The 24,944-nt window shown below is 41.9% G+C and overlaps 1 protein-coding gene across 1 annotated transcript in view; it reads right to left on the bottom strand.

Annotated features, from left to right (window-relative positions):
- spega (striated muscle enriched protein kinase a) overlaps positions 1–24,944 on the bottom strand; it is a 56,365-nt gene that overhangs the window by 7,757 nt on the left and 23,664 nt on the right. Inside the window, exons 3-34 of the mRNA XM_017308983.1 lie at positions 24,614–24,712; positions 22,508–22,853; positions 21,015–21,842; positions 19,707–20,134; positions 18,772–18,915; positions 18,388–18,570; positions 16,790–16,953; positions 14,561–14,649; positions 14,271–14,446; positions 13,988–14,171; positions 13,005–13,078; positions 12,759–12,917; positions 12,436–12,625; positions 11,303–11,532; positions 11,104–11,223; positions 10,926–11,030; positions 10,503–10,709; positions 10,300–10,423; positions 9,372–9,544; positions 9,178–9,290; positions 8,936–9,104; positions 8,440–8,539; positions 7,252–7,452; positions 6,855–6,912; positions 6,693–6,770; positions 6,115–6,287; positions 5,999–6,025; positions 5,767–5,919; positions 4,918–4,960; positions 4,760–4,825; positions 1,852–4,441; positions 1,567–1,761 (exon numbers count right to left, since the gene is read on the bottom strand). Of these exons, the coding sequence (XP_017164472.1) occupies positions 1,567–1,761; positions 1,852–4,441; positions 4,760–4,825; positions 4,918–4,960; positions 5,767–5,919; positions 5,999–6,025; positions 6,115–6,287; positions 6,693–6,770; positions 6,855–6,912; positions 7,252–7,452; positions 8,440–8,539; positions 8,936–9,104; positions 9,178–9,290; positions 9,372–9,544; positions 10,300–10,423; positions 10,503–10,709; positions 10,926–11,030; positions 11,104–11,223; positions 11,303–11,532; positions 12,436–12,625; positions 12,759–12,917; positions 13,005–13,078; positions 13,988–14,171; positions 14,271–14,446; positions 14,561–14,649; positions 16,790–16,953; positions 18,388–18,570; positions 18,772–18,915; positions 19,707–20,134; positions 21,015–21,842; positions 22,508–22,853; positions 24,614–24,712 (7,989 nt within the window). The remainder of the gene's footprint in view (positions 1–1,566; positions 1,762–1,851; positions 4,442–4,759; positions 4,826–4,917; positions 4,961–5,766; positions 5,920–5,998; positions 6,026–6,114; positions 6,288–6,692; positions 6,771–6,854; positions 6,913–7,251; positions 7,453–8,439; positions 8,540–8,935; positions 9,105–9,177; positions 9,291–9,371; positions 9,545–10,299; positions 10,424–10,502; positions 10,710–10,925; positions 11,031–11,103; positions 11,224–11,302; positions 11,533–12,435; positions 12,626–12,758; positions 12,918–13,004; positions 13,079–13,987; positions 14,172–14,270; positions 14,447–14,560; positions 14,650–16,789; positions 16,954–18,387; positions 18,571–18,771; positions 18,916–19,706; positions 20,135–21,014; positions 21,843–22,507; positions 22,854–24,613; positions 24,713–24,944) is intronic.

Genomic DNA, 24,944 nt, shown 5'->3' with positions numbered 1-24,944 from the left:
ATGCTAGAATGTTAAAAATGTCCAATATAATAGTGGCGTGCTGTGGTGGAGCAAGGGCAAAGCACTTATGGCGGTGATCGCAGGTTTGATTCTCGACCTGGTGACATTTGCCGCATGTCTTCCCCCTCTCTCACTACCCTCTTTCTTGTTGAACTACCTTCAAATAAAGCCCACTAGAGCCAACAAAACCTTAAAAAAGTCAAATAATGCCATTTTATGCAATTTCTAAATGAAACCTATTTTCTTTCTTCTGGCACACACTTAGTGAAAGCAGCCAACATTTAAGTCAAGCAGTTTTACACCAATAACACTGATGAGTCATCAAAGGACAGACTATTCCAAAATAAGCCTTATAAATATAAGCCTACAGTTCAAAAGTACCGCAGTAATTACTATATTTCATTGGCTAACAAGTTCTTTAACCTCAGCTGATGCCAATTTTATTTGTAGAGCACCATCAATACATAAAGTGCTTAATAGGAACATAAACTAAAAAAGATTAAGGATATTTAAGAATCACTATAAGGCAATCAATACTTGTGAGTCAAATATATATTTAAAAGTTGTTGGACAGAATAAAGAATGTAGCTAATCAGAGAGCTGCTTGTTTAGAGTTTTCAGAACTAGGTGGAGGCAGCATTTAGTTTCTTCGGCTCTGGAACAGASAAACTAAAGAAGAATCAGAAAGMCACGCACATTAGAGTACCAATGCTGGTCAGAACAGAAATAGAAGTTACACCACCTAGTGCATCTAAAGGTGTGCAATATATAATATCAAAATCATTAAGATGTTTTGTCTTTGTGAACCTCCACCAAGAAGAGCTCATGCTTATCTGCCATGTTTTTCCACGTAGTTATAAAATTTCAGAGGTGTGCATGAGCGTCATGAGGAGAGGTATGGTTGCTGAAATGATGGAATTTTGTCGTCCGTCTCGAAATAAATCAAGATTTACTTGTTGCCCTCTTCYTCTGCTGACATATTAATTATGTCATTTGCTTTATCCAGGACCAGTAAGGAAAATCTGTGGAAAAATCTTTATATAGCAGCCCAATTCCCCCAAAAAATCATCCTTAAATAATTTTGTAGGATCAGAAAAGAAAAAAAAAATAGCATTAACTTACAGTAATTAGGCCAATAATAAATAATCCACTACAGTGTATTTTGATCAGATTAATTATTTTCCAGTCTTAAAATGCTGCCATTATGTTTTAGTCTCATTTCCATGGTTTATTGTTTGGATATGAGCCACAGAAGATAATTTCAATCATCATCAGTACAACAGCAAAAGAAGATTTGTTCTAATTAGGTGCTAAATATTGGAAAAGTAAAACTCCATTAGGTTAATCTTCCATACAGCTAATCTGCTGCCGTTAATATTCTTGTCAGCTCCATTAGTACCAATCTCGGCGCAATTAAAATTCAATAATGTAAAATGTGTCATTAGGAAAATGACTGTATGCCTCTGTGAGGAAAGCTCAGCATGTTGTAATTTGCAAACTCGTGCATGCATTTTAGCATTCCCAAATCCCCAATCTAGTAGCATATCAACAATGTATTTCACTAGCTTTGGGAAAACAGAAACCACTTACAAGCTATAGAAAGCGTGCAGGAGGTGGTGACAGTAGCGATTGGGTTGGCAGCGACGCATTCGTACACWCCAGCGTCTCTGTGGCTGCACTTCTGAATGGTAAGAAGCTGCCTGCCATCTGGGTGGTTCAGCAGCTTGATCCGGTTGTCTGTCACCTCTAACAGTTTCCGATCTGGAAAGTGGGAAAAAGGGAAAGAAATCAGTTTCACTGTTTGAATGGATTTCAGTTGTACAGATCGGTCTCTTCTGGAGTTAAGGTTACCCTTCATCCAGGTAATCTCTGGGTGTGGACTGCCAGCTGGAAGGCAACTCAGAGTCACAGCTTCCCACTCTAATAGGACATGGTCCTTTAGTTTGATGTGGAACACCGGAGCAAAATCAGAAGCAGAGCGGATGAACTGCTGGCTTTTTGTGAGACCTTCCTCTTTGGGTGCAGTTGAGGGTAAGTCAGACTGGGAGGGAGTTTTGTCTCTCCTGGTCCTGGTTAAGCCCCACCGGTCCCACCGCGACCGTCTGTCACTCTCCAAGGCTTTATCAGAATGGATGCTGGAGGTGGACTCAATGGATTCCTTCGATGCAGCAGCACCGGTTTGTTTTGCCAGCTGATTTTCAGGGATACCCATCCCTTTGAGTCCACGACCTTCAGAGTGGGAATGACGGTGCCGAGCAAACAGAGGTGTGTTCCTACCCTCTCCATCTACTTTCCTTTCTTCTGACTGACTGCGGATTTTTGAGGATATTCCCGCCACTTTGTTCTCAAACTTGTGACATATTGCAAGAACAGGGGATTCTGAGACCTTGTTGAGATCCCTTTGCTCAAGGTCTTTCTGACTACCTCCAGTCTCTTTAGCCTTCCTCTCCTCTGATTGGCTCCTAAATTTTGCAGAGATTCCTGCCACTTTGGACTCAAACTTTCGTCTCATGGCAGAAACCGAGGACTCCTCAGCTTTCCCGGATTGTCGCTCTTCAGACTGCTTCCTTGCTCCAGCAGCATCCAGATCCTTTGTGTCCAGAGACTTACTACGACCAATAGCCCATGAAACCCTCTTACTTACAGCAGTTTCTTGTACATTTGGTTGCTTTTCCTCCTTTTTCTCAGTAGATGTTGACCTCTTGCCTTTCAATGAAAACCTCTCGATCAGACTAAGGCCTGTTTCCTGATCTACCTCTCTTAAGTCTTGGACAGATTTAGATTTCTCTGGAATTCCCTTAGATGCTATTTCAAGTGGCCCCCCTCTCGGTCCTGGCCTGTAAATGTCCTCACCCCCTTCACCAGTCTTTCGGCTCAACACCGGAGATTTCTCCTCAGACTTGTTTCTGGTCAGTTTGCGGAGGCCACGGGTTAAGGATGACTCACGCTTCTTAAACTTGGCCTCAAAGACTTCCAATGAATCAATGTCTTTGATGTCTGTTCTGAGAACGGGTTGCCGAGGGATGATGGTAAGATCGGGGTTTGAAGACGAGGAAGAAGAACCAGCAGGTCTGTCTCCTGTTGCTACTTTGGCAAATACAACTGGATGCTCAGGTAAGGAAGATGTATCTGAGGATTTTGAGTCATTTGGTTTGTGTGCAGCAGCAAGGGATTTTGATTGGCCCTTGGTCGATGTTTGAGATAGTGCGGAAACTCTAAACTTTTCATTCATGTTGTTTTCTTTTTCTTTCTCTTCTCTAGCAATTTTAGAAGTAATAATAGATGTTTCACAATCTGCTTTGGTCCTTTTCTCTGTTGTTTCATCTATATCTGAACCTTCCACATTGCAATTGTTTTGCTCTTGGTCCATTTTTTCTGTTGCTGGGAGAGCAAAGGAAGTTTTTTCTTTGGGTGAGGTTGATTCAGACTCCAGTGTTGCTTGTTCAGTCAGCACAGACATTGAAATAGCCTCCTGCAGTTTCTTCCCTTCTGTCCTAGCAGTGGAAGCAGATGGGATCTCTAAGGGGGCTCCAAACCTACGGTGCAGGGGCATGGGCTCTGAATCCCCCTGTGAGAAGGAAACACTTTTACAAAAAACCTTGGTCTTTGGTGTGTCATCTCCTGACCTTTCAGAAGATGCTGCTCTGGTAAGTGTTGAGAGTCCTGCTCTGGATCTTCTCAAACTTCTCTCAAGAGACTCCGTCTGCCTTTCCTCATCTATGCCAAGGGTTTCAAACAGCGGCCCCCGTAGGCCGCTCATTTTTTTATCAACGCTTCCTCCCCTGAGCAGCCGTTGCCTCATTAGCTCTAGTTTTAAGGTATAATCTTCCTGACTTAAGTTTGTAGCCCCTGGGCTCGGGCTGCGATTGGGCAGTTCCATAGAACCGGCCTTTTTTAGGCTCGTCGTACCTGCCCCTGAGTCTTCATTTGCATTTCCTTCCTCTGGGTCTATGTGGAGAAGCAGAGCTGAATCAGCAGAGCTGCCTCTCCTCATGGTAGCCCTCCTGGCTCTTGTCTGTGCTTCATTAGACTTGATGCTTGATCCTTTTTTCAGGTCTTCTCGTTTAGCCTTTCCTGTTCTCTCCTCATTTTGAGTTTCCACTTCATCTGTAATGTTTTTATTCCCCTCTGCCGTAGAACCATCTACATCCATATTTTCCTTTGTCCTTGTACTATTAACATAGACGGTCGGCCATCTGACATCCTCGTCCCCTGGAATCTCATTAAGTGAGACCCTGGATCCAGAGAAAACCATGGACAGGGGCATCGGAATAAACGGAAGCTCGTCCACGTCTGCGTCTGAATCGGACGAGGAAGAAGGAGACGGGGAGCCTTCCTTCAAATGACGAGCAACAGCGATTGAAACATGGCTGGAGGAGTCTTTGAGGAGCTCTGGGATGGACCTCAATGCCATTTTGGATTTATAGCTGATAAGGGTACGCTGGAAATAATCAACACAAAACATCTGAAATCATTACATCTGGTGTGTAAACAACACGAAATCTGTATTTTTACTTTGTGGAAATAAATCTCATATAATACTGGAAAGTTTATATCCCTTCAAATTTGTAAGGACAATGCATTTGTGGGTGAAACAAACAACTTAGTGGATACACTGAASTATTCATGGCTTTGTTGTGATTATTCTAGTAACTTCAATGAAGAGAAAAGTTGTTTTTTTTAATGGCAGTTCCACCTTGGAGTTTCTTTATGTCCACATCATTGATTTACAAATGTAACAATCTGACATTCATCTTACCTGCCAGCACCTTCTAGCAATAACCTGCTTTAGCATAGCCGTGCTAATGCTCTTATTTGTAGGTGACTGCAAGGCAAACAGGGGGATTGTGATTGACTTTCAGCAAAGATATAAATACATCTTATCATAAKAATTATTTTTTTTAAATAATGGCTCACCTTGAACCAAGGATGACGAAGGCACTCTATAGCATTTGGCCTCCTGAAAGAGGAATTATAAAAGATAAAAACATAAATGATTTACAGTGTGGTGCAATAAAAAATGGGCATGGTTTTAGGTTTCGAAACAAATCTGAAAAGTGTGGCATGCATACCTGCAGACCACCAGAGACAACAGACTGTATCTTTTGGGACATACCTTTACAAACTGAGTGCCCAGCCATTGTAAAGTGGATGCAACACATTAAGATTTTGGTGAACAAGTGTGTCCACAAATTCTCAAATTGATTTTGGTTTGGACTTTGACTCGGCCATTGCACTAGTTCAATCCAATCAATTTAGCATCAACAGCTGGACTCTCTTTACTCGCTGACTTTTGAAGGCAATTGTTTGTACTTAATTTCATTAAGGAGTATCCAAATAAAGGGGATTGAATATAAATCAACACCACACTTTTAATATAAATTAAAACCATGTATTATTTTACATGCAAATCAGAGGTATATACGGAGGACCCTTGATATTTGTGGGGGTTATCAACAACAGCCCCAGTGAACAGCTAAATTTTCGCAAACAGCTCAAACCCCACCTCTGTGACTGCCTATTTTAATAGTTCAAACTGAAAGAATCTCAGTACTACCACAGCATGAAAGCTAATATCTTCTTTGATTTGCTCTTGGATGTACAGCCAATCAGTGCGGAATCAGTACCTTTCACCAAAAAATCTGCGATTCATATACTGTGAATAAACCGGGGTCCACTGTACCGGTATACAGTCTATTATACAAGGTATGCCTTTAAGGCATCAAATTCTATGATTGGCTCTGATTAGATCTACAAGATGCTCACAGCCTGTCCACCACCAGAAGCTTGATGACGAATCCTTTGGCCTCTTTGCAGAGCTCTGAAAACATGCCCTCCTCAAATGCCACATTGTAGTTCCTGATGTTTAGCGCGGTGGCTCTGTCATTCTCACCGGCAAACGGAGACACTCCAGTCAGACTAGAATCAGAAGACGTTTGGGATCTTTTACTCTGAATTTGTCATATTTTAGGACTAAACTGGAAGCTCCAGAACATACCAGAGATAAGTGATGACTCCGACAGGCCTGTGGAGAACAGGAAGCATATTACAACATGCTAATTATGCTAACAGAGTGAGCAGTCATTTATCTGGATTCGGAGACAGCTGGCTTACCATATGTCTGTGGCTATGGAAACTGGAGTTTGATTAATGATCTCTGGAGCAACGTACTCCGGTGTGCCGTATTTGCAGTAATAGTCCTCTGAAGTGTCCAATTTGATGGCATTCCCAAAGTCACATATGCGGATGAGGTCACTTCCTGGACTGGCCATTAAAATGTTTTCAGGCTAAAGAGGATTTAAATGCAGACGTAGTATGATTAGCTGGTGCTTACTTATTAATACATTGTTTGTTGCTGTGGTTTCTTGGTTTTGTTTTCTCTCTTTCTGTAGCCATAGAGACTTCTATGGTGTTGACTTGTCTTCTCTCTATGCCCTCTATGATTTTCTTATTCTTTCCTTTTAAGCCTTTCCCTAACTTTATACATTTCTTTTCTCCTTTTTTCCCCATTTTAAAACCCCCCCAGGAATTTCTAATAAAGTTTTGCATGTATATCAATGATGAAAGCTGTATTGCTCCACTTCTGAAAGTAAATCTGTTGGACCTCATCTTGACCCTCAGACAATAATTCTGAGTACCACACTTCTGCTGTACCTCTAACTCAATAAATAGCATTTGGGATGAAATGATACCTTTACATCAAGGTGAGCTATATTTTTTTGGTGCAGATATCTAAGCCCCTCCAAGATCTGTTGGACACAGCTACGAATCTGCAGGTTGGGAGATAAAACGGATCATCTGTAAAGTAGTGTTACATAATATCACTGCAGTGCATCAAGCAGAGGAGCACCAACCAGCTTCTCCATGACGGTCGATTTCTTGGCCATCCTGTCCAACATTTCTTCGTGACATCTTCAAACAACAGTTTAGGGAAAACCTGAGCCGAGAGTTGACTTTGTGAGAGATGAATTACAAATGAGCAACACTCCCACACATGCTATCTATTGCTAATTCCACCCAGCAGCGATGAGTCAGAGAAGAGAAGCTAGGCTGCTTCATTCATCCCACCAGGGAACTGCAGAGCGCATCAGAATCAATGGTTTCCAACCTTTACAGAATTATTTAAGCACACTTTTATTTTGGAGTGAATCAAAACGATTCTGAAGCATCACTGTAAAATGGAAGATATCAATATGTTTTCTCCAAACRCAGCTCAACATTAAGAGCTGGAAAGTCGTAATTAAAGGATACAWTTCTGTGATGAGCACCACTATGTTCTTCTTCTCAAAAGCATCATGAAAATAAAGGATGTGGTTGTTGTCCAGCTCAGAAAGCAGATCCATCTCCCTGAGGGCCAAAGCTTTCCTCTTTCCTCGGGCGGAGATGAATTTAGCCACAAAATCCACCTTTTCAGACTTCAGCGTCACTCTCTTCACATAGGAAAAGACCCCCCTGTTACAAAGGTGATACAATTAGAGACGGACGATGGACAGAGTCGCTCAGAGCTGCCACTTCTCTTACCCTCTGCTTTACATCAAAAAAGCAAGGAGGCTTTAAAGGCAGTAGACCTGGAGGAGGAACTGCTTGCTGAGAACCGACCAATCAAATGCTTTCATAAGCAGAACAGCTGATTACATCACATCCTGAAAGCAATAAGGTCAATCCTAGTTGTTCTAATGTGATTTCTTGATTTTGGCAGCAATTGGGATTCAGAAAATACAAAGAGGMACAGAGAGGGGGCTGATTGGATATGTGATGGTTGGTTGTAATTCAGGCCATATGGGCAATTGCCCAGGGCAACATTAGAAAGGGGGAATCAAACTGCATCTGTTTTGCCAGGTGCATCTTGAACATGATTTTTATTGATTTTTTTCCCCCAGCAGTCCTTAGGGAGTTGGAGCTTACTGCTGAGAACTCAGAAAGTATTTTATGAACTTTGTTCTGGATTGTAACGCATTTCACCTTGCTATGATATTTCAGCTGTTTTTGTCAACAGACTTTGTTCATTTTATCAATAGTTTTCTTCTTTTTCTATATACATTTAATTATTTTTTACCTTTCAAGAAAAATAAATAATATCATGTTTTGTTTTCCATTTTATTTGTTGTAAGAAATTGTTTGAATTTGTTGCCATTGCTCCTTTTTTGCTAGTCGAAAATCAGCTTTGGTCTGCTTTCCATTTTCCAATCTCAGCAAACGGTTGTCTCCACTGAGACGAAACAAAACAAATCATCAGCCAGCTAATGCGTTCACTCCACACAAGATGGTGAGTCATCTCCCTTTCTGTCTGCTGTTGTGAAGCAGGTTCAAACCCATCCCCTCTCAGACCATCATATGCAGCCCCCGCCCCTGCAGGCCGACCCTGAGCGCTCACACAACTATTAATGTCATTGCCCCCGCCATGTCTGAGGGGAGCTGTGCACCTCCACACACACACACCTCCCTATCTCCTTGTGAACATCATAATAATCCGTCAAATGCCTCATCTTCCTCAGAATGGTCCCCTCGTCTTCCACTGGCTCGGCTGCCGCTTTTCGCTCTGCATGAAGCACAGACACAGACGTTTAAAACAGTGCGTGCGTGTGTGTGTGTTGTGTGTGTGTGTGTGTGTGTGTGTGTGTGTGCGTGCGTGCGTGCGTGTGCGTGCGTCCGCGTGTGCATGTGTGTGTGTGTGAGTGTGTGTGTGAGTGAGTGTGTGTCAGACCAGTGACAGATGGTTTCATATTATAGCTGCAGAACACCTTGTGGTTTCTCCCATATGGAGCAGATTTACAAAGCAATTTCCAACAACAACTAGCTGACACGGGTAGAATCTGCTGCAGCACAAAGACAGGCTTTCATCTAAGCTGTAAATCTCACACAGAGACTGCTGCTTTTCTGTGCTTTTAAATCATGTCGTTTGTTTTCAAGCATGTTTCAACATGGGACTTTGCACCTGTGTGAACCGTGAGCTCGGCCTTGCAGGACACGGAGCCAGCCACGTTCTTGGCGGTGCAGGTGTACACGCCTGAGTGTTCCTGCTTGGCACTCAGGATGACCAGGGAGTATTCCGGGTCGTCATACACAAACGTGAAGTGGCTGCTCTCAGAGAGAAGGAGATCATCCTGCAGCAGAGCAACAAGGAAGATTAACTAGAGTTGATGATGCCAAAATTTATTTAAAATTGGGAAATATTACCTTAAACCACAGAATATCTGGATCTGGTTTCCCCTCCACCACCACAGCCAGATGTGAAGTTTCCCCAATGTGCACATCCACGTCCTCCATGATAGACTCAAATTTAGGAAGAACTATGGAAGAAGACAAAGAGGTAAACAGCTGCAGTGCAGGATGTTTTCTGACTTCTTGATTGAATACTGGAGGTAGCTGACCTGCCATGGCCAGCTGCAGTGTGCAGAGGTCGCTGCCAAACTGGTTGCTTGCGGTGACCACCAGCTGGCCAATGTCAGAGGTTCTGACCCGCTGGATCCTCAGGGTGTGTTGATCGTCGTCTGGCATGCTCATCTCATACACTCCTAGTCTGTTAATCAATGCAACTCCCCTCCTGAAGGAAGCAGAGATGCTTTCTTAGCGATTCTACTTTCTTCAGAGATGCTAAGAGATGCTAGCAAGGCTATTAGCTTGTTAGCACAAACTTTTCCCTCAGCGCTTTTGTTTGTTTTCAAAGCGTTTAATGCACCAAACTTCTCTTGAATTTATTTTTTCATWTAAATTCTGCAGCACTATTTTAGTTGACTATTTTGTATCCAGAAAATAAAGTTCAACATCTGTGTTGATGTTTTAAGATAGTTAGAACATGTAAGTTATATCAAAATTAACCGAATCAAAGGTTTAAAATTAACTCCAGAGCAGATATTCTTTGAACTGAATTGAGCTAAACACAATGTTTGTATTGCGATTTAGCATTAGCAGAGCTAGCTCTCAGGATTAGGGCTTTAGGATTAACGCAGCTAACATTTGAGTTAGCGGTACGCGCCACTGATAGAAATGATCATAAAAAAATTACTATGACTAGTTCACAATGTCAAAGAAGCAAAGTGTCTTGTAATATGTTAAATCTGGGGTATGTAACTTTTATTAAAAATAGACRTATTTTACATAAAACTGACAGTATAAAAATAAATGGAGAAACTATATTTGATTCTCTAACTACTCCATCCATCCATCCATCCATTTTCTTTACACCCTGGTGTCAATAACAGTGAAGTCGGTAGGGGTTCTCTAATAACAAAAATATATTTAATACTTAACTTTTGATGTGATGTCACTAAAAGAAACATGTTTATGATATTAACAAACCTTTTCCAGGTCACCACTGCATGTACATGGTTCAGCGTGACAGTGACGTTAGCAGGTTGGTTCTCCACCACAAACACAATGTCGGGTTTGTCCAGAATAACTGGTGCCTTCCTTAAATATGGCCCTGGAGAAGGAGAGGGTTGAACAACATGTTCTATTTCTCCTCAGAGCTGATTTGACAGCAGCAGGAGCAGATGTAGTACCTTTGTCCAGCAACTGGACCAGATCAGTGGAGGGGGAAGGTTTGCTCAGAGTCTTCCCGGTCGATGTCAGGACCCTGAAGGCATAACGGACTCCCTTGGACAGGGAGGTGACAGTGTAATTTGTCTCCTTCAAGTTAGAAGCCGCAACAGACCACTGGATAGATCCCAGAGGCTGCTGCTGGACCATGAACAGCAACGAGCTGGCATCTGCAAGTACACATGCTGTTTATATACGTCACCTGGGTGACAGCCAAAGACAGTGAGGTGCTTAAGATCCAGATATAGACATCAAACACATGCGGGCTATAATTGGCATCTGAAGCTAGCTTAAATTTAAACCAAAACCTGTGGTAGTAAAATATTTATMGGCATTCCTTCTTTGGGTAAAACGTTTCTCATAAATATGCTGAGTAAAGAACCTACCCAGTGAAGGGTCGAGCCTCTTCGGTCGCTTCCAGCAGAGGGTTATGGTTTTCCCTGTGATGGCTTCAACAACCGGAGGACCATCAGGAGGGTCAGGAACAATATCTGGTTGAAATAAACAAAATATCAGAAAAAAATCCTGAAAACTTTTCAAGCAGAACTTCAGAACGCTCCCTACCCGTAACGTAGAGGTGAGCGTAGCAGGCTGACTTGCCCACTTTGTTGGAGATGACCGCCTTATAGACGCCCCCGTGAGTGTGGCAGGCGCCCCGGATGACCAGGCTGTGGACATCCCTGTCTGGAGAACACATGCAAATTTCTTCCTTACTTCCTTCAGAGAGGCCTTTGATTGGTTTGTGATCTGGTTGCCCGCTTACGCTGAGTCATTTTGCGCTCCTCGCTGCTCTCAATCCGTTTGCCATTGTGGTACCAGGTGATGGTTGGGTAGGGCAGGCCAGACACTTTGCATTTCAGCATGGCTTCCTTCCCTTCGATTACTTCCACATCCGCCAGAGGTTTGACAAAATCTGGCATGGTTCTTCTTTCCAACTCGTTTTCCAGAACCTCAGGCTCCTCAGGGATGGATGGCATCTTCTCTAACTTGGCCCTGGAGAAAGATTGTAAATCACATGAATTCAAAGTTGACATAACAATTTAGCTATTCATGTAATAGCTACAATGTATATTTAGAGGATTTTATGTGAGGCACTTTCTGATTGTGAARAGGAAGAGAAAACGATAYATGAAACCACATTTCTCTGCAGTTCTTCTGGATTTTATCTCTGCCTGCTTCACAAATTGAGAAACTTTACATTTTGCCCATTCCTCTCTGCAAAATAGTTCAAACTCAGTTGGATTGCGTGGAGAGCGGCTTGTAACTGATTCTCAGGTGATGACTTTGACTTTGCCGTTCTAACACATATTTTATCCATTGGTCGGCACTGCTAACCAAAACAGTTAGTTTTGCTAACCTTAAAACACTGGTCATATAACAACATGGTATTTAGCATAAGCTAATGCTCAAGCTATAAAATCAAACATGTTGATACCCACCACATAAAAAGCAATTCATATATGTGAATTTTTGCATGTAATATTAATTGTGCTGGTTGTTCATATAAGTGTTATATTCTTCAATTTTTTTTAACCTGTTAAGCCCGACGGACCCTCCGAGGTTAAATAGCGAAGTAAATTAGCATTTTAGAATTTATCTAAAAAAAAATTATTTAGGAGAAGCTAAGAATGGTAAATGCTATCAAAGTTAGCAAAAATGCTAACGTGCTAAACAAAAGAATTAGCTCCACTATTAGTGGATTAGTGGAAGTGTATCCACTGCTGCTTCGATTGAAACCACTCAACTGTTGCTCCTGCACCGGCACCCTATCTATTATAATTGCAAATTCCAAAAAATACATTGGAAATTGTGGACGTCTGTCACATCATAAATAGGGAGAAGTTCAATGGGTGTGTAGAGTAGCATAAGGTATTATATAGAAATAACTTCTCTTACATGTGGGAGGAGATGGCAGCCCGTGATTCCTGCACATAGAGCTCTGCAGTGCTTTCGGACTTTCCGTAAACGTTCTGAGCGATTGCGGTGTAGAAACCCTCTTTGTCGCTGCTAACGTGGGAGATGACAAGTGAGTGACGACCTCCTTCTTGAAGGATGTGAATGTTATCATTCTCTTCCACTCGTGTCTCTRACAGAAGTTAGCAGTGAAACAGAACATTTAAAAAGCATTTTCTTTGATGAGAGGTTGGTGTTTCTTTTTTTTTGTTTAGTGTTCAGGATTTCGAAATTCCAAAACACACAACCAATCTGAAGCTCCTTACCAAAATGCATCCATGTGACTCGCGGGGCAGGTGATCCGCTCACCTTACAGTCAAAGCGTGTGGTGCGTCCTTCGATGACCTCCAGGATGTCCAGTTTGCGAGTGAACAGAGGTTCTCTGGATGGAGCGACTCTTAGGTTTGCATTTGAGGTCAGCTCCTCTGGAGGTAAATGTTGTTTTGGTAAATGTGTTTTTTCTAAAAGTATTTCTTTGAGTTCCTTTCTCCTCATCAGCAATTGGGATTTACCTTTGGCAGTGCTCAGTTTGCAGGTGTATGTCCCACTGTCATCCTCATGCACTGAATGCAGCATTAGGCGGCACCTAAAAATGCCCCGGGGGGGTTGGACCAATTACAAAATTCAAAAGGCAGAGACAAAAGCAGGGAGAACACCAGCTTGGTCTTTTCCCCCCCGGTTAGCATGGCTACAGAGTTAGCTGTGCTTTGCAAAGGCTACAAGTTTGTTGACCCATGGATGTATTTAATCCTCCATAGTGATAACCTTATGAGGACTTTGTATGCAAATGTATTCATCMTCAATGTAATGGCACCATTCTGGTTCCAGTCACATAATCATCATCATTAGAAGCAGCATTAGAAATAACAGCAGGACCTTATCTGTGTTTAGATTGGGTTGTTGTGATTAACTCCCTAAATAATCAAAAATAACTTTTCTTCTTAAGAAACACCTCAGTTTTGGTTTTTATCAATCCACATCTWAAAAACCTTTTCCTGACCTTGACCTAAAGAAAAAGCTGTTTCTAGTTCTCTAATGAGACTAATAACAGCKTATAGCTCTGTTGATCCAGGAATTATTTCAATTTCCAATAGTTGTAACTTTATAAGGATTTTTATTTTAAAATGTTTAATTTAGGAATACATTTATGACCCAATTCTCACTGCCGGTCCAACACTATCAGAGCAATTAAAACAACACAAGACTATAATGTGAGTTTTGATCATTTTACTTTCCAAGGTTCATTTCAATCTATTTTTAGTGGAAGGCTATGCACCAACATTTAAAACCATTTCCTGATCAGCACAGTTTGAAAGTGTCCTAAATTAACCAAATAAGATTGAGCTTTAAAAGATATTAGACATACATGAGCAGGTTTAAGAGTATCAGTCAGGTTATACAGTTCATCAGAGCATAGAAACAGCAGTCTGTCATAAGCTACTTTATTTCTAGTGTTTAACAAACATACAAAAGTCTCCACCAAATTCAAACTCACCTCTTTCCATCAAAATGCATCTTGCAGTTGAGCAGCGCTGGCTGGATCAGCTTTCCATTAGACAGCCAGTCAACCTCCACATCTGGTGGCCCAGTGATGTGGCATTCAAAGATGGCCGATTCCCCTGCCTTGACTGTTACATCTTCAGCTGCTCTGGTGATTCTGAGCTCTATCTGAGCAGCTGCTGCTCGGTCAAAAAAAAAGAAAAAGAAAAAAGATGTATCAGTAGGAGGAAAATATCCACACAACCTAATCCTAATCAAAAAGTACTTTTATTACTCACCTTTGACCTCTACTCTGCACTCCACCTGCTTGGTTCCACACTCACTGTGGAGCTCACAAACATACAGTCCTGTGTCTGACCTGTGAGCAGCGTTGATTCTCATTTCACAGGTGCCGTCCGCCATTTCTCGCACAGCAAAGCGGCCCCCTGCCTTCACCACCGTTCTGTCCTTCAGCCTTGGTCAACATAAAGCAGCTCTCACAATCATTTATGTCGCAGTGTTTTAAAGAGTGTGTATATGACATGATGGTGACCTTGTTTGGACAGAAGAAATCAAGCAAAAGTCTTACCATAACACCATCGGTTTGGGATGCCCTCGGATTTTTGCTTCTATAACAACCTCTTGACCCTCGATCACTGCCTGGTCACAAGGGGACACCTTCAAATGATCAAACCATGGTTAACTGAACCGCTGCTCAGAACCACTCCATCCAAGAATTGAAGGACACAAATACAAAAGAATGCAGTTGGTAACTCTAGGGCAGTGGTTCTTAACCTTTTTTGAGGTACCGAACCCACCAGTTTCATATGCGCATTCACTGAACCCTTCTGTAGCGATAAATAAAATATGATTTTTTTCCCCCCCAAATTCAAGACATAGGGGTGACCCAACTCGAGTCTAGTTGGGTGACCCCAAGATCACTAAGTCTTCTCAAAAAGTAGAGTCTCTGAGAACAGGTCTTCAAAATATAGTCAGTGTTTTCAGCAAAGTTGAGCTGACTGTCCAGGAACGACCCAAGGTAYTTAAAATTTGCCACAGTTTCAACAGGTTGGCCATCGAGAGAAACTGGAACCACTTTAAGGTCTTGTTTAGATCATTTAATTAGCTCTACATTCTTAAGAGAATGAAAAATTAATAATAAAGACTTTGCGGTATTCTGATTTAGTAATGTAATTATATTAGTTGTGTTACCACCCCCAAGGCACTAGAGGCAGTAGCAGGCCCGAAAAGATGCGACAAAGGAGCAGATTTAGAAGTRCACTGAAAGCTAGAGAATTTGGTAAAAACTGTGAGCTTTGCTGAAGTAATTAAAGACACAAGTTCAAATCCATGCTGACAGTAGAACTCCTTCAATCAGGGCTCCTCCGCAGCACTGATTGGCTAAGCAATGTAACGTGATCCTCTGCAGCAAGTGATGGCAAAGCGGGRCGTCATCACGACTTTACACAAGTGTGTCTTTACCTCCGCTGCAGAGGCTCCGCCGAACCCCTGAGACCGACTCACCGAACCCCTGGGGTTCAATCGAACCCAGGTTAAGAACCACTGCACTAGGGAGAAGCGAGGATAAGCMGGCATAGATAATGATGGATGGTTATATGCACCGTGTCAGATGAACCAAACCMCTTGACCAACCTGTTCCAACTATTGAGAAAAAATAATTCTGTTTTCCTTCTATTTCTTTTAGCTAAAACTAGCAACTAGCTAGTTGCTAAGCTAAACCGAAATGAAATCACATGTTAGGAAATGCAAATGAGAACTGAGGTAAAAGATGACATACTAGGTAACGTCCTCTTTGGGGAGTAGCTCAGAGAGACAAATACATTTGCTTGTTAGCTCTTAGAGGTAGCAGGTCATAATGGACCAGCTGCATTTTGGTATTAATAAATGGAATTCATGAATTCAACTTACTGACTTATTAAGTCTCATACATAAGGACTCRGCATGGAGAACGGATGATTCTCCTCACCACCTGTGGTGGCGCTGCACCAAGAAGTAGTGACAAAAATGACACGAAAACCTTTGAAAACGACACCGAGCGCAACTTCCTTCTCCATGAAATGAAAACCCGATTTTAGAGAGCTGTAGGATTTCTCTTTGTTTTTGGTAAGAGACCATAAGTCATTTCTCACTCTAACACTAGACACTTGTGTTTATTTTTGGTTGAATTYACGCAGARTGCCCTGTGCTATACTTCACTTCCTGCTTTTTGAGAGGTCTCCACTCATGCATTCAAACCACATTAAAGTTTACTTCTGAACCGAGATCAGAGTTGGATTGAGCATTCACACCTCCTGAAATGAATCTGACTTTTTATTTGAATGAATCAGACTTTTTAGGCAAATAAACTGGAGTTGGATTAAATAGGACTAAAAAGGACTTTTTAATCCATTAAACACGACTAAACACACTCCTAGTGTGAACACACCAGAAGTTCTTTTCAGTAGAATTAAGTTGCCGAGCTAAGTCCTAAAAAAATTCACACCCACCACCCTCTTCCTCAAATTTAACACATGACACAATGTAGTCAGGAGAGCTCTGTTCTTCTGATTTCTGCCAAACCCAGACTCATCAATTGGGAAAGCCAGACAGAGATATGATTCATCACTCCAGAAACACATCTCAATTACTCTAGAGTCCAGAGATGTCCTCAACACCTCTGCATTTGATACTTGGAGTTGATGATGCAAGTCTGGGTTGCAGCTGCTTGGCCATGAGACCCCTTTTTTCCCCAACATCCTCTACATCCAACTACATACTGAAAATATTTGAGTTGATTTAGTTTTATACAAATTCTTACCTGAAATGAGGGAGGTTGACTGAAAGAGATGCCTTTATTCAAGGAGGGTGAGTCTCCAACCTCCATCTCCTCCTCGTGAGGACTAAGACATTCTTCATCTGACTGGACTGGACTGCTGACCATCACAGTTGAAGATGATTTCCCAAGCTGCACATGACCGGGTTCTGATAAATAAACATAATTGTCATATTATGACAATTAATGAACATCACACATAGGAAATGTTATTACATGGAAAATATAATAACATTTAAAGAATAACTTTGGCTTTAATTCTACAGCAGACAGTTATGTTGTTTAACTGCCGAGTCTGTCATTCTTGAGGTGTAGAGACTTAAAGATGTGAACATGAACATCACACATAGGAAATGAGCCAAGCTGAACAGAAAATGAATAAATCCCTCAATCCCTGACCCAGTCATTCCCTTATTCCCAGTTTCCACAGGAGAAAAATGTGTTTTCGAGCGCCTTCTATTTGGGGTTTGGTGCTGTCAGAAATGATTCCCTGGAGACATCAACACATTCCATTTCAGTTTCGGCCTCAGTTGGTGCACATTGAGAAAAGAAGAGGAAGAAAGGATTGTGGCAGCTGCAAAGTAAGACTAAAAGAGGACAATCTACTGGCTCTGGCTAGACGAGAAACAAATTCAAACCTAAACCTGAAAGGAGATGGTTCTAGAAGTGAAATACCCTCTAAATGCTGTAGTTGGGTATTTTGTTGAATTGTTGATAATACWAAGGAAAGAATAAAACTACCTACCTAGACTCAGATGTCTGAGAGGCGTCTGTGCACCGGGGAATAAATCCCACAAGTATTAATGTAAACCTGCCATCTCTTATACAACTGTAACAATTCCCTTGCACATTCATCATCTGTTCTGTCCTTTACTTCCCAGCTCTGTCACATCCAAGTTACCTAACCCACTGAAGTAAGGGCAGAGTGGATAAAAATAGAATACTTCCAAACCGTTTTAGATATCCTGCAATTCAAGATTTTAAATTTAGGTCTGGATTTTGACGAGACAAAAAAAATTAATATGACATCAAGCTAAGGTGATGCACAACCTCCCAAATAGTCAGTCTGCTCCATCACCACCAAGGCCTCCAGTGTGAAATCTGAGGTGGCGAAAACCTTCCCTGATCTCAGCGACAATCTCACAGAGGGACATGAAGTAGATGGCAATCACCTACGAGAACAAGAGGCCCGGCTAAAAATACCCCCGTAAGCTAGGCTTCACTGGCCTAATATGGCAGCCGAGGCCTGGAGCTGCTGGCTCAGACACACGCTTCCATTTGTTGACAAAACGGTGCGTTTTCATGAGCCCAATCAACACTCAGTACAAGCTCTTCACAACATGAACACATTGTCCACTGAGGGCACATTTACAGCAGAAATCCTTTCTTGAAAGGAATTTGTTTTGTTTACTCATGACTCTGAATGCCAAGGCTGCCTTAAAGCGTCTGGACAGCTTTGGTGTGTCCTTAAATCCAGAGCAGGAGGCGAGGTCAGTTTTCTTTTTAAAAGGCAGGTTGTTTAGAGTGGGAGGAGTGCTCATTCTTTCTGTTTCTTGTTTTTTTTTGTTTTATTATGTTCTCACCCGGATGGATGGAGAGGGTAGCTCTGCAGGAGGAGGTGCCCGCCGTATTGGCAGCTGTGACACAGTACGATCCGGCGTCATGCGCCCTTAGCTCCTTTATTAGCAGAGTCTGCGTCTYGCCTTTTGTCTGGACYGTATAAAAAGCATTGCTGCGCATCTCTACGTTGTTCTTCCTCCATGTCACTGAGGGAAAAAAATGCGATGGGACAAAAAGTGATGAACAGGGCGATAGAATCTGCTGTGATGTGCAATGAATGAAGTTCCTTTTGTTGTTTTTATGAATATTCATGATCTTCCTGTTCTGTTTGCAGAAAAAAATCATGTGGATGTATAGTTGGTTAGTCAGAGGGTTGGTTGGGGCCCAGCATGTGGACTGTGTGGTACCTGTAATTGGTGGCTTCCCAGTGATGATGGTGTCCAGTTTGACCTCTGAACCAGCTGTTGCCGTGGCGTCCTGGAGAGGCTTAACAAACCTTGGTCCCTCTCCTGGTTCTTCATCAGCAGACATGTAGGAGTCATCAGATGAGCCTCATAGAAGACAAAGAGGAAGATTTGGTCCCAAAATGAGTCAATGTTTTTTTTATTGGTTCCAGTTTGGGTTTTGAGGCCTTTAAGTAAAATAGATTACACCCAGCCACTTTGCATATTCCACTATTTTGATCATGTCCGTCCCAAAAGATGCACATTCATCCTTTTTCATCAACATTAAGTTCCACCAATTAGTTTTATGCGTTATTTGGGATATTGGTGATATTTTGGTAAAAAAAAAAACTTCAAACACACCTTTCTATCATTTAAGTTAATGAACCAAACCACAACCATCAGAAAATTCCACTATTTCTATAATTATTGACACTTTGACGTCTTCAGACCTACAGTAGCACAGGATTACTTTAGAAACTGTACCAGTAACTTCACACCTCATGCAGGCTCTGATTTGCTGACCTGGAGTGGTTTGATTATAGTCTTTCTTTGGGACATACTGGTGCTCTTTAAAATCAAATTACATCATTATTTGATGTTGGAACATTTTGGGGCCACCACTAAATCTAACCAGCAGTGACAAGGTTGGCATTTAAAACTACAAACATCCCAGATTTGAGATGAAGTGGGTGAGAAAGTTTTGGTTTGGCAGTAAAAATCTGGCCTCTGCAGTCTGGCCTCTGCAGTAATGTTTGGTTCATAAAGGTGTTGAAAAGGTGGCCAACATTACCATTTCTGTACTGAAATACTCGAGAGACAATACAAATTAGGTTTTTTATTTTGAACACTTTCGTTCTGGATTTGGATAAACACTAAACTGTCTCATTAAGACCTACCTTCCTCTGCAGACAATGGCTGGCCTTGCTTGTTTTTGCGTACTCGACCTTCCCTTCTTCCGGTTCGGTGTTTGGCTTTGTTGTCGTCTGTTGGTCGTTCCTCCTCCATGGGCTCGTCCTCTACCAGGATGGTAGGGATGGGGCCCCTTCCCACCTCAGCCCTCCTCTTCTTCAATAAGGGGCTAACCACAGGAGGGAGCGCTGGCGAAGGCCGGTTGGATTTGGGCAGATGTTGGGATGGCAGTTCCACCGATGGCACAGGGGATGATCTCTTCCCAGTTGGGTTTGAGGATCCGTAATGTGATTTGTTTTCCATTTTGGTGTCTGTGTTTGAATGTGTTCCCAGATTTCTGGAGGAGGATGAAGACTTGAAGGAAGTGGGAAGAAGTGTGTGTTTGTCCTCTGCTGGTGAGCTCTGAAGAGTTTCACTGGGCGGATGGAAAAAGAAACGGTTGCATAACACTTACAACTGTGAAGAACAATACCCATGACTACAGCTTGAGATATTTTATGAAATAGAACATCTTCAGTGCCTGGCAAAAGTGTACCATTCTTTTAACCTTTCACAAATCGTGAACACATTGCTGCCACTATGAAACAAGGTTATGAAACAAGGTGGTGGCAGTAACATCCTGTGGGGATTCACGTCTTCCTGGTTGAAGCTTCTTCAGACCACAAATATGCAGTCAGAGCTACAATAGAACGGTTTAGATCAAAGTATATGTRGAAAAGGCCTATACAAAGGCCAGACCTAAAATCAATATAGAGTCTTTGTCTGTCGACCATAGTAAATAACCTCAAAAGGTAACACTTTATTTGAAAGGTGGTGAATAAGACTGACATGACACTGTCATAAACACCTGTCATGAACAGGTGTTTATRAYACCTGTTCATGAATATTTATGACTGTTGTCATAAAGCGTCATTCGGTAAATTATGACACTTTTAATACAAAGTTGACATTATTCAAAATGTCTTTGTTATGATAACTTGACATTAACCAAGAAATTATTACTGATATAAATTTGTTATAAAAGTATTACTGATTGCACTTTAAAAATTAGGTAACCTTATGTTATTAAAGGTAAAGTTTAATAACACTTTATGACAACAGTCATAAATATTCATGAAGGCTTATTCATGTTCATGACAGGTGTTTATGACAGAGTCATGTCAGTCTTATTCACCCCCCTTCAAATAAAGTGTCACCCCTCAGGGTAAACAGTTTGATAAGAGGGTCTGAAAACTTTTGGTAGGGACACTGTAATTAGACAAACATRATAATTAAAACATCAAATCTGCTCTAACCTGTTTAGACTTTTCCTGGCTGCTGTTGCCAGTGGTTGTCCTGGCAACTGGTGAACTGCTTCCGTTTCCATGACAACCAAGCTTTTCCCAAAGGTTTCTCGGGATGAGCCTCCAGCCATSTGTGCCACATTGTCCCAACGAGGATTCTCCCTCTGATGGCCTAGAGGTCCGCCGGGGAACAGTGCAGGAACCCGGGGTGCCCCATCCCGTTCCCCCTCCACAGCCCGCTCCCTGGCCTCCAGCTTCCACACCACATGCTGAGGAATGGGCTCTATTTTCCCCGAGTGGATCCTTTCCTTCTGTGACAGCTGCTCAGTGGAGTATGCCTTCTTCAGGCTCGATTTCCCCACAAGTTTCTTGATCCTCTGGAGCTCCTCGGCAAACTTGTTCTGGTAGCTCTGAACCCTCTGGGAGTAGGTGGTCTTGTCCTCCAGTGAGGAGGCCCGCTGCTGGAATGCTGCTCTCTTTTGGGCTACTCCCTGCAGGACTTTCCCCTCCTCCTTGCTGGGGCCTCCTGTCTTCTTTCCGCTGTCATCCGAGTCCACGGACGCCGCCCCTCCTGGCAGATCCACACTCCTTCTTCGCTCCTCAAAGGCCCGCACCTTGTCAAAGATCTTGGGTCCGGCACGAGCCAGCTTCGGAGTCATGATAACTTTGCCGGTGCCAGAGGTCTTAGATGCTTCGGAGTCTTCAGTTTTGTCTTGGTCAAGGTTTTTGATTAACGCTGGCTGGGTAGAGGATGAGAGGACATGAGAGGAGAACCCCCAGGATTTCTCAGGAGTTTTGTTCCTACAGGAGTGAGGATTTGGGGGGAGACGAAGTTGTGGAGTTAGAGATCAAGCAGTTGTTAAGGATTTGTTGGAGCAGAGACGATGCTGATAAATGTCTGTTTGAGTATTTCAAGTCCCATGTGTATTATGTCACGGTCAAAACATGGCAATGTGAGATTTTAAAAAGAAGTAAACGATAGACCAGACTTCCTAAGTGTTTACAATAATCCAGAAAGAAAAACAGTTTTTAAGCATAAACTCATCCAAAAAGTGAGAAAAACGACTGAAATCATGCCAAGAAAGAGCCTGAGTCGTTGACTCATGAAAACATTCATGCTAATATCAGCAAACCATGCATGTCACTGCAAACCCAGAAAAAATCCAAATATGAGCTGCTGCTCTAGAAAACATGCAAAATCACAGTTTTTAAAAAGCCCTAACCTGTTAGAAATGAGTCAAGTAGCACAAATGTTGTACAACATTTCCTCCCTAAAGGCTTGAATTACTATGTACAGCATGAGCAGAGATATAAGCTTCAAATGAGATTAAATCAAACCACAAATCAGACAAGTCAAAGGAAAGTGTGATCAGAATGAAATGAAGGCAAGAGAATGAAATGAAAGGAATAAATGGATCGATGGTGGATAGAATACTGTGCAAAGTGTCAATTTAGGATTTGAGGCCAGTCCCTTAGTGGAATCTTGGAAACAGAGAGCCATGTGCTATAAGGGCATGGAAAATGTTCTCCCTCTGTAGAGGCTGAACATGCTCCCATAGTAGTCGCTTCCGACAGAGACACTTTCCTCTGACCCCTGCACGGGCCGTGCCAGGTTAGCATGAGACGCCCGAATTAGAGGTTCCACGCCCAGGTGACGGACGGGGGCCACCCCCTCGGCGGGGCCCCCGCCGAAGGCTTGCCTTGCTGRGTTTGTGGGGTCCAAATGCGGCCCCGGCGGGCGAGAACCCAAAGCCCGGAGCTCCCGCTCCACCACGGGGTCGTAGGTGCCGGGGAGCGTGGCCCTGCGATCTGAAGCATCTGGGTTATAGTCCATCATCCGTCCTCCTTCACCTGCAGTCAGAGAGCGAGAAACTGGATGAAAACTGAGGTCTGGGTTTAATTCAGATCTATATTGTTGTTCCCAACAAACAGATTCAAAATAGAGAAATATRAAATCAAATATAAAATCAAATATAAAATCAGGCCAATGGAATCATTAASACAGTTAAATCCATTAATTCCGTGTTGRACCTAGTTATAAATTGAAGAATTCATACAAGAGATGAAAACAATCATCAGAAATAATAAAACCATAGTGGTTGCTCTGACTAAATTTCATATTTAGCTGTTTTGTATTTTATAGCTATTCAGAGTCAGAGTTGAAAGTCTCTCTTAGTGTTATTTTTGAGGCTGACAGTTTTCAAGAATGACATGTTTTGTAATGTCCAAAACAACAATTATTTTAATGAACTGAGTTGTGCTGCTGCACTGCAAAACTAACACACTAATTAGTGTACAGTAAGGAGCATAAGAAAAAAGTCTGCAGATATAAACATTCAAACGATTTATTAAAAAAAAATCAAATGAAACTGGAAGGCCTTATGTAAAGATGGCCTCCCTGTCACAAATCAAGAGAGGATTGGCAGCTTAGTAATGAGCAAYGGAGACAGAAGTGCAATAGCAGCAAAAATATCAAACTGAACTGATTCTGACTCAGCCTGACCAACAGAGAGCGAAATACATCAGCTTCACACACAACCAGAAGTTGAAAACTTCAAAATATTGTTTTCATTTATCAAGATTGTTACAAAAAAAGTTTAAGATGTTGCATTGTTCAATAAGTTCTTACATAGTTCTAAACACACATATGGGTGGATGGAGCTTTTGACCGCTAGGACAAGGAGTGAATGAAATATCATTTTTTTCTCCATATCTCCAACCCTCTGTTTGGTTTTTCTGCATGAAAAAAATTCTTAAATCTGCTTCGGCTTTAGTTCTYCTGTCAGATGAACCACACATCTTGTTTTTGTGCTTATAAGATTGTGTCGCAAGGAATTTTTTGATAGAACGAAAATACCACACAGGAGGGGAAAAAATATCCTCCACTAGATTTGATCTTTTTTAACTTTCTTGTTGCTTGTCTCTAACAAAAAAAACTTAAAGAGAAGAAATATATTTAAGTCTATCAATACCTCTAATCTCTTCAGACATCCAATTTCCTGGATGGAAATGGATTGTGGGTGTTTGTTGAGTTTTCAYAAATTCCTGAATAATCTTCCTCAGTGTGTTTTCATCTTTGCAAGAGATTTTGTGGTGATTTATATAAATTTAAGAACACCAGCACAGTGTTGGTTTCAAATATCTGTTATCTAATTGCATTTTGCGTTATCACCATACTTTCTTTACAGTAGGAACACATGCATACGCAGTGCTTCTTCCCATTGGAAACTGGGGCAGTGTGCCACACTGTCGCATCACATCACATCACATCACGAGGGATTAGTACCTATCGAATTTCACCCGACAGACGTCAGTGACAACCTCCATTAAATCTATCAATCCACACTCAAGCATGATTTTGCAAGTGTGCTTTTGGCTGCTCTTCTGGCAGGGCAAWAAATCCTCAGRAATGTGACTATAAAAAWWTTTTCCCAGATACGTTAAATTTGCAAAGACTGCAGTCTGGAACAACGTTTTGCGAAGAGTGGCGGCTCGAAGCCATAAATATTCATGCGTGCAGCGCCAAAAGGAAGCTGAAACRTTGGATGTCTAATTTAAAAAGTTTTGGAAATAAACAAAAGTATCAGAGTGAGCTAAAAGCAACTAAATACCYGATGGTCCTTTCCGTCCGACTTTGTCTTGGTGCCTCCCAGGCCCTTCCTTGGTTTCCATCTGAGGTTCAGTGGTCTCATCTTCTGTCGTCTCAGAGTCTGAAATCGTGTGACGAGAACAAGAAAATTACACACAGGTAATAAATTAAAAATAAAAAGTAAAAATTGCAGCACTTGATTTTTTATGGCTCCTTCGAAAGAGTACCCAATGTGCATGAAATGGATTCAAACCAAACTGTGTAACAAGTCCATAAATAGATGTAAACATGAAGTGAAGAGATGCAGAGATTACACTTTTGAGATACACTTGTTTTGCCTTCACATTATATAT

This window comes from Poecilia reticulata, linkage group LG2 (genome assembly GCF_000633615.1).
Source record: "Poecilia reticulata strain Guanapo linkage group LG2, Guppy_female_1.0+MT, whole genome shotgun sequence".
Taxonomy (NCBI): Eukaryota; Metazoa; Chordata; class Actinopteri; order Cyprinodontiformes; family Poeciliidae; genus Poecilia; species Poecilia reticulata.
The sequence above is the reverse complement of the archived record's forward strand: the minus strand, read 5'-3'. Positions and strand labels throughout refer to the sequence as shown.